At 43.6% G+C, this 20,317-nt stretch overlaps 1 protein-coding gene across 6 annotated transcripts in view; it reads left to right on the forward strand.

The window, feature by feature from the left end:
• The first annotated feature begins 267 nt into the window (after positions 1-267).
• LOC121697334 (CCR4-NOT transcription complex subunit 2) overlaps positions 268-20,317 on the forward strand; it is a 36,408-nt gene continuing 16,358 nt past the window's right edge. For 2 of the 6 annotated variants that reach the window (XM_042078816.1, XM_042078821.1), the window contains exon 1: positions 15,233-15,355. In XM_042078816.1, the coding sequence (XP_041934750.1) occupies positions 15,245-15,355 (111 nt within the window). In that variant the 5' untranslated portion in view covers positions 15,233-15,244. Of the gene's footprint in view, positions 388-602; positions 759-14,588; positions 14,612-14,767; positions 14,877-15,232; positions 15,356-20,317 lie in introns of those variants that run through there. The other 4 variants (XM_042078817.1, XM_042078819.1, XM_042078818.1 and 1 more) reach the window with 4 other exon arrangements.

Below are 20,317 nucleotides of genomic sequence, written 5' to 3' on the forward strand. Positions count from 1 at the left end.
GTAAGCCAGCTAATAGTGAATTACAATACTACTACTACTACTAATATTACTAGCCTACTACTATTACTAGGTCCTACCACTACTAATGTTTATGTTTTATTATAGTAGCCTAGTAGGCCTATTGCTGCTGCAGATGATGACATTATTGTTGTTGTTAGACTATAATTATTGTAGGCTAAATAATCATTGTTGTTACTATTATAATTATTAATATCAGTATTGCTATCTAAACGATTTTATACTGGTTGGCAAATGCAAAAGTTGCGCCTGAGAAATTGCTTTGGAGGTCGAGGTGAGGTCAGAGGGTAAAGGCCATTCACCCAGCATCCTCAGTTGTGGAATACACACAGCCATCTTGGATCTACGAGAAGAAGAGAAATTAATGCGGTGAGTTTTTTTTCTCCGATTTTTTCCGCAACAGTATCCATTTTAGTCAATAAGGATATAGATGCACGGAGAACCCGAAATATTTCGGTACTTAATGATGTAAATTTTGTGTTATTTTGTCCGGTCGGTGGGCCACAACCGATCGGTAGGTTTATCGCTTGTAGTTTTTGTCTCGGCTGTATAATTCGAGAGGGACCGAGGACCTTGGACGGAGCCATAACAGGCCCAATACAGCGGCTAACGATAGCAGGGCTTCGTTGTAGTCAAGCTGTTAAAGCTACCTCGCTAGCTTAGATTTAAAAAAAGGGAGCGAAATAGTAAGCTAGGCTATCATGCTAAGATTTGGGAACAGAAACCCACCAGGGCCTTTGGTAGGTAAGATTAGCTTTACTGGTCGTGGCTACTTAGCCGTCTAGCCATCCAACCTGGTCCCTCACCATTGCAAGTGCTATGTTAGCTATTGCTTATTATGTTGATTATGAAGCCATGAAGTTCCTAATCAAAATCTTACTCAAATTGATTGATTGGTATATCGTTATGCATTTTGAAGAATGCAATGAACCCAACGTAATTCGACTGTTTATCTGTGTGTAATCAAGTTTAATGTTTACTGAAATTTGCAGAAGTGCCAACTCTGTGTTCAATTTTAGCTGCAACAGCCAAATAATGTTAACGTTTTGATCGCTAGGTCGTTAGCCAAATAATTGTCATTTTAACGAGACCTAGCTAACTCCAGCCCGTCCAGCCAGGTAATATCCGTTTTCCTAGCTCAGTGTATTGCAAGAAAGCTATGGTTTGCCACTTAACGTAGACAACAGCATGTAGAAATGATATAATGTTACACTTTTGGCTTTTGAATGTGTGTCCATTGAAACATTGTAGTATGATTTGTGGCTATAACGTTACCAGATTGTCACTGGCACGGGGTTGCAGTCAGCCACTCTGCATAACTAGGCTGTTAAGTTACTTTATTGTAGCCATCCCTAATGCAACTTATTGAAATCTAACATTTGGTAAATCCTGGTCTGTACGTGGTTGGTCACATATAGCTAACAAACAACCTACAGAGTTTCTGGCTAACCTTACAGGGGGGAGATATCGCTGTGTGCTAACGCTAGCTACTCATCTGGCAGACTAACGTTAACGTTAGGGCTGAATGGCTATCTGACAAACGTTAACTGTTGATAAGGTTAGCTTTTTGGTAAACGTTTTTGCTTCATTACTGAAAACAGTTTAGGTGGACATGTGTTGATTGATGCAGTGGTTGACTTAGTCAGCGGGCTCATTACATCAGGTAATAGCCTTGTGAATTGCTTGGTGGTAACCCACCTGGGACACGTTAGATCGGTAGCTTTAGGTAACGTTACGCTAATTCATTTTTTGCTGATTTAGCATTTACATGATTCAATATAATGTTAAATACAGTAACGTTATCTCCGACTTGCCAATAACCACGTCACCACTATTTAAAGTAATGTTACAGATGGTGAAGAGACCCCGGTTTTTAAACGTTTATGAGGCAGCTCTGTTGGTTGTACTTGTGGCAGTGGGGTTGTAATTCACGGAAGTTTGTAAGAACAAGAGAAACTAACGTTTTAACATAGTACGGTAAGATAACGGTTTTAATCATATGTGATAGTGGGAGTAAGCTAACGTAATAATAGTTAGTTTCTTATAATTATGTACCTATTGTACTTGTTCTCCCAAGTCATACCTCTGTGGCCTCGACTGATAGCCTATTTAGCAGTAGATAGTAAGACTATTTCATTGAGTTTGGCAGTAGGCATTCGGCTTCCTACTTGTTCCTTGGTATTGAGATTAGTCAACTGATGCTGTGTTTGAGGAATTTGTTACAGTTGAGGAATGACAACTGAAGTATGCCATCTTTACCTCGAAATTTGCCCTGTGTAAGCCTTCTCTCTATTGGACATAATATTTACATTAGCTTTCACTGCCAAACCTGAACCAAATTTTAAGGAGAGAACTATGTGAGACTAGTGAGAACTGTGGGCAGTGCATTTATCTCGGCTTTTCTTTCTCACCAAAGCTATATTTCTGCATGATGAACAAATATTTTTTTTATAGATTGTGTGCAATCAACTGTGCCAAGACTAGTCTACAACATGTCTTTGTCTGTTATGCATAGTTGCCATTACCCATGTACTGTCAGTTTCAAAGGGGGCTGTTTTACTTTTTATATTAGGCTAGTGGGAGTATGAGGGACACACTGCTGGCTTTGATCTAAAAACAGTACAGTGAAAAATCAAGGTGAATGCCAGGTAGGGAATCCCATCTGAATGTAACGATGAAAAGCGATTTTTCCCTGGAAGGCTTACAGTGTGACTGCAGCAAACCAGGCAGTCTTAGAAGTTACATGCATCAGAGCACTGATGATGTGTTTTGCCACAGCTTTGTTTTTACATTCTAAATTGGTTAAGGAGTATTCACAGAAATCTGTGATCAGTCTCCTTGCTGGTCTTCTTCATTCTCTCTCTCTCTCTCTCTCACTCACTCACTCACTCACACACACACACGCACTTGCACTCACTTTCTCTGCATACTGTTGGCATGCAACCTATCCACTTCTACCCTCCTAATTTATTAAATATCCAAATCAGCTGCAGCTGTGACTAAAGACTTTCCCACAGCAGAGCAGATGAATTGCGGCTCTTTTGTCCAAGCGAGGAGGGCACCATGTAATAAGTGGAAGAGATGTTTGCCAGCTTCCCAGAGACCCCATGCTTCTCATCCGTCTTGTCCCTGTATGTTCGTTATATCACTTCTGACATCATTTAGACGAGCATCAGCATCCGTTTGTCCCCAAGGGATTCTCGCTGGTGATTTAAGAAAGGAAGAATTCCTCCTCTCTCTCTCTCTCTCTCTCTCTCTCTCTCTCTCTCTGTCTCTCTGTCTCTGTGGATTGCTCTGTGAAAAGATTGATTGCTCGGAGCCAGGAAAATATCCTCAGCACCCCATCCTTTCACTGCCCACTGTCACATACCCCTAACTGAAAGATGTCCTAAATTTCATGCCCAAGTTTCATTTTAGAGACTATTAAGTCCTGAATTCAGTGGTGGTTTTGCTGGGTATATGGAGCTGGGAGATTACAGAGCCTGAACACAGTGTGGAATATATGCTGCTTGTTTTTTCTTGTCAGGGACAGCCCATGTTGTTTTTTGGTAAATTTTAGTTTGTTTCATTCTCTCTGTGCAGGTCAAAACATCAGTAAATGGTGACTGGTGTATTAATGGACTTTTCTGGTTCTCGCTCACCCACCCACACACACACACACACACACACACACGTTTAATTGTTTTTGTTGATGCATCCAGATATACCCATCAGCTAATGGATGTTATACGTCCCTTCCTGATCAAGGCAGACTAATAATGCACGATGGCCAAAGGTGTGGAAAGATTTTCTGTCACTGTGTTAAGGGAAAGCCCTCAGGTGCCTTAAGATGAGTTTTCTCTCTTCCAGCATTGCCATGCAGGGCAGAATTTCAGCAGCAATAAACACGGCAATATTTACACAACTAATAAAATATGATTGGGGGGGGGGGGGGCACACTGCCATCCCGCCATCCCTGGAATACTTGTTAACCTGACTTCTTTGTAGGCTCAGCATAGCCTACCTCGTTCAGCAAAGTTTTTATTCTGAAAATTTAGTCATGAGTGAAGAGTCACAATTGAGCCTTAGCCTGTTAGCCTGTTCCAATATTATGTAAAGGAAATGCAAAATGTTCCAGAAGTCACTTTCAATTTGAAGTCAATTACCCACGTGTGTGTGTGCGTGTACGCGTGTGTCCTCTCTCAAAGTATCCTCATCAGTACGATCACACAGCTCCCCACATCGCGTTCCATCCACCTGAGGTTGCTCTGCGTAGGGGGTTGGAATCAATCGATCATTAAGTCTGTATGAACACCATTTCTATTTCAAGCTCGTTTGAGAGGGATTGGATTTGTTGGCTCTCCCTGCTGAGGTACTTTTTGTAACCAACAAAGCGTTAGCTGGGCAAGGCTTGTATTAGGCCGACCCCACTGGGAGCCCTCCACTGTGGGCTTTTGGTAAGGATGAGACACAGGGTTGCACAAGGTTGTTTTGTTCTTGGCCCTGGGAGATGGAAATCTTAGCTGGCCTTCATTCGGTTATCTGAATGTGAAGGCCTCCCAGAGAGATGACATCTAGGAAAAGTGTTCATGTTTGTATGCATTTTGAAAGACAACATTTAACAGTGTTTTCTCTTACTTAGCTAGATTAGGAGAAATTCATTGCAAACACCTATTTCAGGTAGAAGGCCTACCTGACAATATGTCTGCTCCTTAAAGTGCTCGTGTGAAAAAGTCTGAAAAGAAAGAAATTTGTGTATCATCTTTTCCACTTAATTTAGTGTTGACGTCTGGGATTACGATGGCAGAAAGCACCTTGTTTAAGACTGTTAATTTTAAGCAACCTAAAGCTACATCCATAGGACCACTGAAAGCAATGCCTTGTGCTCACTTGGCTTAATATGGTGATTTGTGACTTCACAGTCAAATGCAAGAAGAGTCAATGCAACCAGTGTTTGTTACAGGTTTATCAAGCAGATGTTGTAGGCTACAGTTTTGTGCAATGCACTTTGAAGTACTTTTCTCTCAACTGAAATAACAGCATCTAGGACGCCTGCATTATAATCCTCAAACTATGGCATTTTCAATTCCCCCTGCCCACCCCCATGTTTGTGGAGTCTAGACAGCTTCCCAGTGTCATGCCCATTGAATGAATACAGTTGACCTGTTTGTCCTGCCTCGTATGAATATAAACGCTTGTCCCCATCTACCCTTTATAAATGTTCTTGAGGGTGTGAACTGAGGCATTTTCACATGAGGTGGACTTGTTTACTTATGTCCAGTATTTTGCGTAGTGCACATGTAAACATTCACCGGCCACTGACTTCACTCCGCCTATGGTGTATTGTGATTGTGAAATGTCATTTGCGATGCTGCTCTGCATCAGTGGAGAGTAAGCCTACCCTCAAACCAGTTATTCCCCCTGGGGATGCCTCATTGTTTCAACTTGCCCTGTTCGACCAAGTTCCTAATGGTCTTTGTCCTCATAGCCAAGGAGGTGATAGCCTAAATTTTTTCAGCCTCTTGAACGTTGTTGGTGTTCGAGTGTGGCACTTCAGTCTCCCATTGTAAATCCAGTGGCCCTCTATGTGAAGTGGTCAGAGTAGCAATGTTTATTTCTTTCTTTCTATCACTGGCTAAATTTAGTCTCTCCTTTGACGTTTTTCTGGTTCAGCTCTAGAGTGTAATTTATTAGAACCCTCCATGCCCAAAGCCATGTCCAGACAAGTTGCAATAGAGGAAAAACTGTGTTTCAATTCCAATTGGGATGAAACATTGACTGGTCAGTGCTCTGCAGTCAAGAGCAGCCCATTGTTTGCTAAAACCTCGCCTTCCCGACACTGCACGTGTCTGCTCTGACCCAGTCTTTAGGTCTGCCAGAACAGCCTTCAAGCATTGGACCAAGTCCAGCGGATGTGAAGTATTGTTCACTTCCGGCACAGTGACTAAGGGATCCCGTTTATTGATGGGGTGAAGGCAATCCAGCACAGCTTAGTTCTCAGTGAAAGACCATTTTTAATTGTATGGAAATATTATAGGCCCATTTTGCAGACTTGACCATGCATTCATCAAATCGATCACTATTCACTTATATTCGGAGCACCCTCCTTTGAAGGCAAAATCTTGAGGTTTAACCTACATTTGCCACTCAAGTTACTAGGCAAGAGCAGTGTCACATTGTCCTGAGATTCTGTTGAACGGGTCCTTCACTGTCGAGGGATTTTGGCTTGTATGTGAACTGTCTAGAGAATCCCTCTGACTGCCCTCTTTCCCATCTGAGGAGCTAGTCTCCAGCGACAACAGGCCTGCTAAATAATTAAGTGTCTGTGATCTCAAACCATATGTTGGATTGAATGTATCTATCCATGTTGTATCATTGTCCTGCTAGGATGAGGAGGGCTTGCAGATACATCAGATTTTTCCCTTTTGCACACTTCTATGCACTGAAGCAGCCATTAATATTGGACGAGAATTTGACAGCGAATGAAAATATAGGCCTACTCGGGTGTACAGAAATTAATGAGTATCTTCCAAGAAGGTAGAGAAATATAAACCTGTCACCTGGGACTTTCTCCTGTCAAAAGAGATTGACGTCACTGCATGACAGACAGCGTGCTTCAGTGGTCGCTGTGCTGGGCATTCAGGGCAGGAACACAAGGGGAAGCGCACTCTCCGGTTTTGGAACTTGGCAGCCTTCCAAAGCCAAGTGGTTGATTGGCATTGCAGTGGAATGGTAAGGAGAAGGGAGATGGAGAAGTAAAGATCCTTTCTGGAATATTGTAGTTCATAACATTTAGTGTGAGAACTATCTGGAGAGAAAAAAAAAACTTCCACTGTGGAAAGTTTGCTATGACCCTTGAAATAGGAATTAGTCTATCAGATGTGGCTGTTTGAGACCAGTGTTTTAAACTTCCACTGCTGCCAAGAGCTGTATAACAATAAAGAATTTGTGTTGTCCAGAGAGGAGAACAGAAGCAGGCTAGACCAACCTCTGCCATGGCAATGAGATTTAGGCTTCACCACACTGTGTTTCAGTGTTTGGGGTATTTCCTATTTAGAGAATTCGGCAGTGCCAAGAAATGTGTCAACCATTATCTTGGTTTCTTGTTATTCTCTGATCATAGATCATTTCTGTTCTGATGGAAGTGCCATAGCTCTGCACAGAACTGAGGGCAGTCAGCACTTACATAGGCCATGTAAGGTTATAACCATTGTCTCTAATTTCTTTAGAAATGTCAGGTTAGCTGAAATGGAGTTTGTCGGCCTTGTAATTTAATGTAATTTAACATGATCTTTTGACCACCATAATGGATTCATGATTGGACCCGTCTGGAAGTTTTACTCTGCACTCAGTGTAAGCACTGAGAATATGACACTTAACGCTAAGGACTGACATTTATTTTGTTCATATGCACACACACTGGTCATATAGAGTTCCGTGGACAGTTTTGATTTTGCTCGACTCGTCACGCAACTTGTTTGACAGGGCCCTTAATTCTCTTATCAGAAAACAAAAGCCTTGACCAAGTGATTTTAGCTTACCTTCCAAAAACTCCTATATCTTTCAATCTCTTCTGCTAACCTGTGTGAATCCCCGAGACTAAGAAGGCTATGTGGATCATTACAGTAGAGCCATATTCATTTCACCAGGCTCTGCTGCTCCTTGGTACAGTGCCAAACAGTGGTCGACTTGGAGAGAGGGAGAGATGGAGAGTGGGTTTGGTATCTTGAGCCCTGGCTCTTAATCAGGGGAAAGCTCCACGTGTCGCCGCTGATTCATGTTCCGGCGAAGCGGTCCAGCTTTCATCATCTGTGCCGGAGGGAGAGGAGTCCTCTGCTTCTCATTGCTATGTGTTGCGCTGACACAGTTCTTCACCACCAGGCAAAGAAATAGCACTGTGCTGTGTCCTGCTTTTCCTAATGTGAAATATGCCCATCCTGCAAATCAGTTTGGGTTTTGTCACTGCAACCTGATTTGGGGGAGGAATACAATTGGTTAGTTGGTCAGGTGGTGGTCATTAGCCCATATTCAAGTATAAGTATATATACTCTTTTGATCCCGTGAGGGAAATTTGGTCTCTGCATTTATCCCAATCCGTGAATTAGTGAAAAACACACAGCACACAGTGAGGTGAAGCACACACTAATCCCGGCGCAGTGAGCTGCCTGCATCAACAGCGGCGCTCGGGGAGCAGTGAGGGGTTAGGTGCCTTGCTCAAGGGCACTTCAGCCGTGCCTACTGGTCGGGGTTCGAACCGGCAACCCTCCGGTTACAGGTCCGAAGTGCTAACCAGTAGGCCACGGCTGCCCATATGCCAGGCCTGTTGGGTTTCAGGCCCTAACACGCCCTGTGGTGTGTCCATGTCCACCACACCCCCACTGACTTTGGGGTACTGAAGCGGCACTGAGGGAACAAGATCATCTGTGTGTGGAGGCTCTTTTGCAGCCAGCTGGTCATTGTTAGATTCAGAGGAGCAGCAGGAGGAGAAGCTAGTGTGCCTGAAAAGGCGAGAAAAGGCATGTAGTGTGAGATGAGCCTCTCCCTCTCCCTCTCTCTCCCTCTCCCCCTCTCTCTCCCTCTCCCTCTCCCTCTCTCTCCCTCCCTCCCTCTCTCTCTCTCCCTCTCTCTCCCTCTCCCCCTCCCTCCCTCTCCCTCTCCCTCCCTCTCTCTCTCTCTCTCTCCCTCTCCCTCTCTCTCCCTCTCTCCCTCTCTCCCTCACTATTGCTATATCTCTCTGTTCCGCCCTACTATTCATCTATCTTCTGTGTTACATTCTCTCTTTCAATCTCTCACCCTCTTGCTCTCTTCCTTCCTCCCTCTCTCTCACACTCACTCCCTCTTTCTCTCTTTCTCTCACTCACTCTTGCTACATCTCTCTGTTCCGCCCTACTATTAATCATCCTTTCTGTCTTACATTCTCTTATCTCATCTCTTCAATCTCTCACCCTCTGTTTCTCTCTTCCTCCCTCTCTCTCTCTCTCTCTCTCTCTCTCTCTCTCCCCCTCCATCTCTCCTTTATCGGGTAGGCTTCATCATGCCCAGGGGAAGAGTCTCTTCTCTTTGGCCAGATTTTGAGATTTGGGTCATCGTTTGCCTTTCAGCCCTCATTCCCTCCACCCTCCATCCCACCCACCAAGCTCAACATCTGGGCCAATCGGGGCACAGCACATCTGGTCTCACAGAAGACGGGGCATAGAGTGCAGTAGCTGGAGGAAATTAGGGTTGTGTGTGTTTTGTATCTGTCTCACCTCCTGGCAGCCTTCACACACACCCACTTTGAACACACACCCATGTCTCTGTCACAGACCCGTCTGTGTATGTGGATGGAGGGCAAGCATTTTGTTGGCAGCGTGCCCACCTCCATGGCTCCTGGGCCTGCCAGGTCCTTACTCATCCGCAGGACAGAGCTGCACAGCTGATGTTGAGTGGGTATTATATGCGCGAGTGGGGCCATGAATACATTTGCATCTGTTTACGTTTTTAATGAAGAGCAGGTTAAGTGTAGGGCCATGTTTCCGGCAGCACGTGTCCGTGAAGTTGCCTTTACAATGCAGATATTCACTCTCGCTAAATACTTTGGAGCTCTGGCCTTGAAGTTGGGACCAGTTCTGCAACTGGTCTTTAGAAGGTTAAACTGTTTGCCTTGGAAGTAGAGAAAGAATCCATGCTTAAACTTAACCTCTTTATGATATTTTGAATATCTAATGTGGTTAGAGTGCGTATTTTTTAAATTGTCATCTTTACAGAATAATGTTCCCAGGTGAATTATCGTACCAGAAATGACTCGCCCTCTGACTGACTTTCTGGCAGTGACCTCGAAAATAAAATGGTTGTTAAAGTACTTTTCCATAACCTCTACTTGCACCACTAGACTGAGGAGGCTTTTAGAGTTTGAATAATTGTGCAGTTGTTAATAGATGCGCACACACACACACACACACTTATGGATCACGCTCCCCACCCAGGACTTTGTCAAATTATGCCACCCAGCCCTAGCTTCTACTCTCTATAGCCCACCACTTTTTAGAAGGAAGATGATGTTGGACCTAGGGAAGTAAAAGGTGACTCATATTAAGAAGGATAAATGTCTCCTATGCCTTATCCCCTAGTTATGAAATCACCATTTTGCATTAAGGGGAGGTTAGATTCAGGTTAGGTAGAGAACACCGAGTTCTTGTGGCTGACAATGGCGTCTGGGGACTGCGTCCCTTCCGTGTTGAGTGTGCAGTGTTCCTGAAAGGACGAGTGGGTTTTGTGTGATGTGTGTGGAGGTGGAATTTCAGCAAGCTGGGAGACCGTGTGTAGGCTCACCCATTGTGGCCAAGGCCTCAGAGCGGTCCACCGTGTGGCAGGCCTATCAGATAAGTGAATAAAGACGGGCGCTGTTTTCAGTGCTTGAGTGCTGAATTGTTGTCCGATGAGATTTCTGGGCTTACAGACGTAACCTTAACTGTCTACTTCTAACCTCTCAACTTCTAACCTCACTCACCCGTATATTGTTGGCTTAATCAGAAAGATAAAAAGATGAATGTATCTGATTATTGCTAATGCATTTTGGCAGTTCTGTTTCACAGCCCACAATGGATGTGAACGTAGTCTATCCTCCCACAGCTGCCAGCAGCTTTGTTTCACTCTGACCTAATGCCTTGCTGTCATTGCATCACAGCTGTAGCATAGGGCACACTACTGGGCGTATTGTGTGTGTGTGTGTGTGTGTGGGAAGGAGATGATGTTGTCTGCAGATCTGCTGCACAGATGGCAACATTGTCTGCTCCTCCCACCCCCCTCTCGCCTTTATTTGTCTTCGGCTGCCAATGGCTGGTGGCTGCTCTCATTTACTGGGCTGCCATTGGCTGAAGAAAGGCCCTCCCTATTAACCCCCAGTCTGCGGTGAGGAACAGTGGATAATGTATAGAGTGTTGTTGGTCTGTTTTTTGTTTTGGTTGTACTTGTGGGTGTGATTGTCAGTAATCTTCCCATCACTGTGTGTGTGTTTTCTACTTATTGAAAAAAGCTTGAGCAATTACACGGCAAGCTATTGTGGGGGTTCTGCTATGAAAACTGTTTTACTGTCCAATTCCAGGAGAATATTCGTAATTTTTGCCATATTATAAAAGAGAACCCAGGGATGAGATGTAAAGTAACGCGTCAGCAAGACACTTGGCTTTTGAAAACTGGATGCCACACAGCCACACCTACCGTTCATTTATAGAACCAGATCCCACCCCACAAGACAACGAACCACACTGGTAGAAGTAGTGTAGATCCTGACACTTGGCTTTTAAAATTAGGAACGAAACTAGGTGTCACTCCTACTGTTCCTATTGAATACCACCCCACAAGAGGTACATTTTCATATCTGACACATGCTGAGCACACAATCAGCCAAGAACTTCAGCAAGGAAGTCCAAGCACAGCCAATCACTTCTCAGCCAAGGACTTCAGCAGAATTCTCGTGGCTGATGGTTTACTGATGGGGATCTGTGTGAGGTAGAGTCTGTACCAACTCCTGTGCCATTTCAGCAGCAGAGGCCTTGTCTTCCACCCACTGAGAAGGAGGTGCAGTTGGCTTTTACAGAGATGATGTGATTATGTAACCGTGAGGTCAGTTTGAACAGGATCAATTATACAGAGAGAGTTCAGTGCTCACCGAAATACAGAAAGCAGCATGCTCTAGAATTTGATGTTTGAACTTTTTAAGAAACAGCTGCTTATGAGTCTCATAACAGTAGGCCTGGCAAATCTGCACAAGTTGTGATTCCAGCTTCAACTAGGTCTGATTAGTCAGTTGGGTTGTGTATGATGACGGTGATGGCCTGAAGGCCTGTTTTTGCTTTGCAAACCTAAAGCAGTTGATGCGTTTTTACTTTGTCTCCAAAAGACTTGCCTTTCATCACCATTATATAATAAGAAACAGTCCTTGTTTTATGTAACATGTAACAGCATATTTCATGGAGATGTTGGTATTGTAATATGAGAACAAGGCTCCGTCAGCGTGCCATGAAGTTAGAACAAGCTGGCAGTGCTGTTGCTGGGGGATGGTACCACACTGGTTTAATCTGACTTACTAAGTGAGATTTGGTATTCATATTTTAAGAATAGGACTCTGTGGAACTCGCATCATATTTCCTGAAAGCTCTCGCGGGCTGTTTGACACTGCTTCCATGGGCCCCTTTATTGAACTGCATCTGTTTTACTTCGGAGTCCAACCTTCAAAGATCACAAGACTTTAATTGCCATTTTGCTTTGCCGCCACAGATGTTACATCTGTGCCAGTACAATCAAAGACCCACAGCTGCCTCACATGGTCGCGTTCGGACACACACACACACACACACACACACACCATCACCAACAAAATGCAGTCTGAAGTGTAGATATGATTGTCTTTGCTGTACTGGTAAGAAGCCTAATCCTTGTTTACAAAATAAAGCAACCAAAGGTTACTTAATTTAATTTCATTCAGACAGATTTCTGAATCAATTAAGCTTGCTGTTCAGTGCAACTTCATGGTGCCTCACTTCAGTCGCCTAGCAGTTCTGTAGGAGTCTGATTACCATGGCTGTGTGTACTTCAGGAAGTGTCCATCTTAGACACATGAATCTAATGAGTTCCAGTGTCCTCTCCCACACTTGAGCCTCCTGCAACTGGTGTGTCTCTGATGCCCTGGATGTGTTTGTTAAGTGTGCTTGGTCACAAGAGAACAGAGGAAGGGATTGCGTATTTCTTGATAAAACCACTAGACCGTATGAGCTTACATTGATAACTAGCCCGTGATTTAATATGTTACCCTTCCGAGAGGCTGAGTGAGGCCTTAATTTCTGCCTTAATCTGTAAATGATTCCTTTTAGTGTATTTGTTTATTAACTTTAAACTATTAGCATATATGTTTCATCCATGAGCTATTGATTAGTTACAATAGTGATGCATCACATGTTTCTTTTTTTTTCTTAAAAGTCAAATACAACACCACGACACCTGCCTCAGTCAACATGACTCGCCTCATTTGCAGCATGTTGGGCTTGTCTCATGTAATTTCTCTCCCCATCTTTCACCCATGTAAGAAAAAAAATCAGTACTGTGTTTGATGAGTGATCCATCTCCTCTTTATGCACAGCCAGATGTGCACAGTAATCTGAAAGGAATGAGCACTTGTCTGGGCTGTAGGCATCACGATCCTGGAAGAAGCAGTTTTGGCTAAGGCCACACACATCCCAGGCCAAAATTGGAGCGGTACAGGATCCAATACAAGAGTATAAAAAAAATGAGATAATCCACACACCAAATAGCTTACAAACAAACAAAAAAAACTGTGAATGGGAGCTATTGTCATTATCGATATATTATCTTGAAAAGAGATTATGTGAAGCTGTACCTCACAGTGAAGAGGAGCATTTATTTTCTGTTTTTGTTTGTTTCGGTAATCCCTTGCACCCCAGATATCCCTGACATCTCAGAGAATATAAATAAATAAACATAGCCATCTGTCCCTGGCTGTTAGCGCTAGCATTGCTCTTAAGCTCCCCTGCCACAGAGGCCTGTGCCAAAGCTGTGGGGACACAAAGCACAAGCGTCTCAACAAGCTCCCCTGTCTCTCCATTCACGGTCTTCTGATGCTTTGCACTGTGCCTCCCTCAGTCCTCCAGAGCCTAGGGTGTTCAAGCTGATGCAGATCTTTTTCCTATCTTCCAGTAACTAAGGATACATTGTCCCAAAATTGTCTGTTTTAAATAGGCAATGTTTTTCTCCCAAATCACCTTGCATAATGATGTGCTTGGGACACATGTCTGAAGTAGAATTGCGTCGTGATTTGTGGTGTTCAATCCTGCAGATTTTCCAACTATTCTTGATCTAAAGCCTTTAGACTAAAGGAGATGCAAATGTGCACCACAAATGTGAGGGGAAAAGTAAAATGCGTAAGAACAAACAGTGTTGGGCTTCCCACAGACATCTCTGCCAAACTCTGCAAATGAAAACGCCACTGTAACATAATACAAATCCCCTGTCTTTATATTTTTATATTCCCCCCCACACACACACACGTACCCCAAGTCCCGCAGCTCAGCCCAACAAGCTCTTGATTACAGTGTCATGGAGCTCTTGCCCCAGATTTAATGCTTAGCCAGCAAGCCTTTCCTTTTCATCTTTATGCTCCTTCAAAGGTCGAGTCTGATTAAAAATTAAACTCTTTGCCTCTGCTTCATAAGTAACACTCCACCCCAATAATAAACGGAGCCTTGATCTGGTTCAGAGTGAATCCACTCACTTCCCGCAACTATAGACCAGACAAAGGGTGAACCAGGGCTTGCCCTTGTTAATATTTTAGAGAGAGTTTGTGAACTCGTGCGGTGGTTTGGTTTGGCGACGTGTCGAGTTTCACAAGCTAGGTAGACCAGAAGCATTGCAGTGTGATGATGATGATGGAATTCGATTTTGTGATTAGGCTCTCTGAGACGTCAGTGGTAGCATCTTTGTCTCTTTTGCTTCTCCACAGCCCCATCCTCATCCGTTGTCATGTGTGCAGCACGTCGGCTAAACAAAGAGCGTTGCCTTTCTTTACAGCCAGGCAGCCTGGATAACAGATAATGCCTGATTCCTAAAGTGAAATGAAACGGTGGGGAAGAAAATCTTGCAGTCATGCTTTTTTGCATCTGTTTTATTTTGACAGTAATTTGCACGCACAGCAAGGAGCTGCAGTATAGGCGAATGTGTGTGCCTGTTTTGTTGTTGTTGTTGCTGCCTCTATGACTTGTTCTTTATCTGCACACAGAAGCAGCTCATTAGACTCTTCTAGTGCTTGTAATGGCTGCGGACGGCCTGCCGTCCTCCGGTGCTGGTCTACTAAATCAAGCGCAGGAAGCTGGACCGGGAGGAGTGGGGTTAAGTTTTTTTGTGTCGAGAAGCCCGCGAGGAGGCAATGTGTTCCTTGGAGATAAGCCTCGTCCCCCACGAGTGCTGTCACCAGCACGCTGTTCTGGTCTCAGCCCTGCTATGCTTGCCGATGGGGCCCAGCCAGAGCCTCTCTTTCTGTCTTTCCCTGGCTGTTAAGCCAGCATCCCTGTTGGATGCTCAGTTTGGCCATGGTAGTTAACTCCTCCAACCCCACCCTGCCCCGTCGTAGGCTTGCAGGAGTCGTTGTGCCCCACTGAAAATGAGCATCAATGATTCTTGCCGCGGTTAAAAAAGAAAAAAAAAAGAAACAAAAACAAACCTCTTCCCTTTTTCCCCCCTGCAGGTGACAAACAGCATGTTTAGTGCTACAAGAAAGAAGTTTGTAGAGGGGGTCGAAAGTGACTACCCTGATGAAAGCATGTACTACGGCCAGCCATCGATGTTCCAACATCGATCAGAAAAAGACGTAAGTGTGCCACAGCATGTTCCAAAACCTTGGGGAGGGAAGGCCTCGTCCAAGGCAATGAGCGTCTGGAGGGTGTTTGTGTGTGGGGGGGGTGTGTGTAGGGGGCCTGCAAGCTGTTCATGAAAAACCTCCCTTTCTGTTTGGAGGCTCTTTCATTGCCTTTTTCTCCCAAAAGGCAAGTTTGTTTTCTGTGTTGAAAAATAGTGCTGTTGTGATTCAGGTGTACACTGCTGTTATGATGATGTGTCTGGAAAGCGTTGTGTCTTGTGGGGGAAAAAATGTTAACTGAAAATCTTATTTTTAGTTGCATGTTTTTTTGAATGTCATCACTAATGCAAGGCTGTAATTTTCACTATTTGCTGTCAACTATTAAATATCTGCACTGTGTGGGGTCAGCCTTTGTTTTTGTGTTGAAGTAGCTTCTCGCCTCATGACCTTCACTCAGGCAAGTTGACTTGGACTGGCACACAGAACTGTCCACCTTTCTGGGAGGGGGGGGGGGGCGCTGTGGTGCAACTGGTTACAACGGCCGTACCATATTCGGATCCACATGTTCACAGGGATCCGGGTTCGAGTCCGGCCCCTCTCCCTCTCGCTTCCTGTCACCTTCTCCAATGCCCTGTCAAAATTAAAGGCATAAAGCCCCCCCCCCCCAAAAAAAGAAATAAATAAAAATATATTGAACATTTCACCTTCTGCTGGCCACCTCATAGGCGTGGACTGTTTTGGAGGGTCAATTGGAGGTCACCTCTATAAGTCCTGCTATTGCTCGTTTCCCTCAAAAGGTCACAACCTCATTAGATATAAATGGTAGCATGCGTGATAAGGATTACCTGCTGTTCCCTGTCAACTGATCTGTGTAAAGGCTTAGGTGCTGAGACTTGCGGGGCTTGCTATTACTCTCAGGCAAAACCGAAATGGCACCGCATTTAGATAGGTTTCATTGATGCATATTCGAGGCGACCTTGTCTTATTTATTTATTTTCTCTCTGATTTTTTTTCTTGTGAGTAAATCCTGGGGTTGCGGATGCGGGATGCCCTGTCAGTGTAAATCTCGCTACTAATGCTCACACTCGTAAAAGACCTCGCTGCGTCGAGCAGTCGATCCAGCCACAGTCAGAATTGGCACAGCGGTTATCTGCTGGTAATGCCCATCATAAAATATAGGTAAAATTGGATATGTGTTGTCCTTCGATGGTAGTACTGGGCGGTATGACCAAAAATGTATATCACGGTATTTTTCAAAATTCTTACGGTTTCACGGTATATGACGGAATTTTTTTTCCATGCATAATTAGATGTTCACAGCATTTTCTACAAGTTGGGAGAGGAATTGATGCAGTACATTGAGTAAGGATGGTCTATTTTACTGTCATGATGTAGAATAACTCCACACTGACTAGTGGTAATGCAGTTTTGCATGGCCCCAGAAAATGATGCTGTTTACAAAGAGCCACTCATGATTCTAATGAAGAATCTAATCAGAATGCAAAGACAATTGCAGTCAAAATACAGAACTTTTACTGTGCAAATTTCACAAACATTTTGTATAAAACCAATACAAAAAGTAGTGCAACTTGCAATAATTATACTTTTTTGAAAATTATACAATTTAAAATAAAACCTCTCTGCTAATATGCTTACTCTGTCAAATAGGCCTATCAGAAACATGCCTTATTGTTATTGTGTGGCTTACATGACGTTAGTGGTAGGCTAACGTTAACTTCATGTGGATGTCTTGTTAGCCTGCCATGAGCTTTGGTTCGGTTCGCTAGGCAAAACATTAACAAAGTTCGTTTTGGTTCACTGATGACAGTCAGGATCATTATTAACTAGCCAGCTAGTATTGCTCAGTGCATGTCTATAACATGCTTTACTTGCTACCTGGACAATTTCAGCGAATATTCTTAAGGTGAGATGAACGATAAGAACATTAAACTTCACTGTGTTCGGTGGGTTGCTAACTAACATCACCTACAAGCCAGCTAGTTACAGCTGTTAAACAATCTCAATAGAATTTTCGTGACGGTAAATCCCTTTAAATGCAGTAGCCTAACCCTTAACGTTTTTTCTTAACTAAAGAAACAATTTAAGGTATTCTGTGCAACACCCTTAAATAAACACCCTACCTAAGGAGAAATTAAGCCTTAAGGGTCATACTTCCGGGGAAAAACTTAAGGTGTTTTGTGTTTACCCTCACTGTGCCTCGCATTGGCACCATGTGTGCGTGTGAAGAAAGTCCTGTCTGAAACACTGTCGCGCGGCGCAGCGGTCCAAACGTTGTGTAATCAAATACACCGGTATGGCGGTATATTAAAAATTCATATCATAACGAAAATATACACCGGTATACGGTGTGAACCGGTATGCCGCCCAGCACTATTTGATGGGAATATGAGCACAAGTCTAGCTGTGCAGTTCACTGGCTCTTTGTCTTGTTTGAGCTGTATCAGCCTGGATGGTGCCAGTGGCTGTTACAATCTATTAACTAGATTTGATACATGACAATCAGTTAAGCCGGTTGAAAGCTAGTCATATCTGGAATTGGAGGACATCAGCCGGTACAGACCCCTACTCTCTCTCCAGTCTGGCAAGCTACGTCCAACACTGCCTGACAATCCGTTCAGATATTCTCTCTTGAGGCCCCTGGAGAAAAACTATTTTTTATATCCAGCAGAACCTTACACTTTGTTCAAGGCAATATGGTGTAGGCTAAAAGGTCAGTCAATATCAAAAGGAAATGCATACCCGTGGGAGTATGAGTGGGGATCAAGGCCACACAGGATCCCTCTTGACGTCTTGACTCTTATGCCCTTTGAAAACATAACACGAAAATTACGATTAACTTTGTTTTTACAGGCGATTTGGTTTGCTCGTCACCCCTGCCTCATTGGGAAGAATAAAATAAATGAGAACATATGAGTGTGCAAATAAGCGATCCCTTCACGCCTATGTCAGTGTCATCTTTAGAGTAAAAGAGAAATAGAGGTTCATAGGTGGCCAGGGACGGCCACCTCCATCTCTCATGTCTGACAATGCTGCTCTCCTACTGAAGGACAGTGAGAGGAGCAGATTGAGTGGGCAAGAGAACACTTGTTCCCTTTCATGGCCTTGTAATGACAATGTGTCTGGTGTGGAGTGGTGTGTGAATGCCTCCACCACAGCTCTTTGGACAGTTTGTTACTGAACAGGCCTATATACACACACAATATAGGCCTATGTGCTTTTCTAGTCACTGGAGATGATGTTTGTTTTCGTTTTTTTTTTTTTTTTTTTTTTTAAATGTACAACTCTGGGTTTTATTTTTGAGAAAGTTGTTGCAATGGAAGATTATTTGCCACGATCCAACAGATCAGGAAGGGGTGTTGAGGAAAGCCTAATTGATAGAGCATATGTGAGCGTTGTGATGTGAGCGTTATGCTTTTGGGCACAGCTCCTTGGCTCTAATGGGGAGGTAACACGAGTGGGAGCTGTGCTAGAGCACAGTGGAGACTCCTCTTATCTTGAGGACCTGGTGTAGACTGAGGTATTTTATCTTGTAATCATTACGCTGAGTCTGTCTATTTGCTGCTGGCAATGGAATAGTGCATTACTTGCTACCCTTCCAGTTCTGTCACTACAGTGCTCCTAGCCCTACCTCATTAAAGAGTTGTTTTGATTCCACAGTCACTTGGGTGTTTTGGACGTCAAAGAGCGCATCCTCAGTTCTGCACTGCCCTAATTGGATGGTTATTGTATTAGTCAACTTAAACACTGCTAGCTGTACTTCACAGCATCCTCATTAGGGCCGTTTCCACAGCGCGCACCTTTTTATGTCCCAAAATCAGGAACTGCCCCCTGCACTATCACTTTCAGGAACTTGTCTGGGGGTGAAATAAGTTCCTCTTGAGCGGCCCTAAAACTGCTTGGCGGCTCCTGCATTGGCGTGTGATGTAAATTAAGCTTAAACAAGGTGTCGGTGGAAGACAAGTGCCATATTTTAAGATAAGGTAAAATAATATAAGAATTCCCACACCAGGGGAATGTACTTGTTACGGGTCCAATAAATGAAAAGGAAAATATAAGCAGCAAAATATAAAACCAATATGGATAAATGTAAATTGATAAGAAGAATAGTGTGCACATTGTCAGGATGTATGTAAATATACATGAATATACTGTATTAAACAGACCGAAGGACGTACATAGACATACCGTAAGTGGCCTATGCACATAAGCTAAATGTAAACAATAATTCATTTAGCTGTAAGATCAGATGCACTAAATGAACAAACTAACATCAGCTGAAAAATAGCCTTTAACTAATCAAAGTTTTGATGGTATATATGTAGCCTGTGAGCGACAGAATGAAAAATAGAAATTTGAAGTGTTTTTGTTCTCCATGGTGATCATTTGCGTAGTAAGAATATTTAGGTTATTGTAGCTGAATACATTAATGCTAATTATGGATTTAACAACAGTGCATCAGTGTGGTGAGCGTATTTGCTGCAGCTGCCATGGCATTTTAGTTCATCTAATTATAATGGTGATCATGGAGCAAAGGCTGCATTGGTAAGTCCTTTAGGTCCTGTTTGCAGTGGAGACACAACGGATGAAAGAGCTCAATAGCGCTAAAAATCTGACACATATAAAATCTGGCATTTTATATAGCAAACAGAAAAAATAATATGGAAAATAATTTAATTGTCGGTTTACAGTATAATTGACGACAAAATGAATCACTTAACAGCCCTATATGTTTGTTTAGTGATTCGTTCCATCCATTGTTCTTGAATAGCCTAGTTTCTGCTTGTGCTGGTTGGGTAGATCCACCGTGTGATGTCCTGATTGCACCACAGGGCTTGTCTCTTCCCCAACTCATGCACTGTCAGAGGGATGCTTCTCTGTGTCTGAGGCTCTGTATCACTACTGGGATTCGCATGCCACTGAGCTACAGTACAGAGCCCATGGGCTGCAGCTAAT

Source organism: Alosa sapidissima, chromosome 22, assembly GCF_018492685.1.
Source record: "Alosa sapidissima isolate fAloSap1 chromosome 22, fAloSap1.pri, whole genome shotgun sequence".
Classification (NCBI taxonomy): domain Eukaryota; kingdom Metazoa; phylum Chordata; class Actinopteri; order Clupeiformes; family Clupeidae; genus Alosa; species Alosa sapidissima.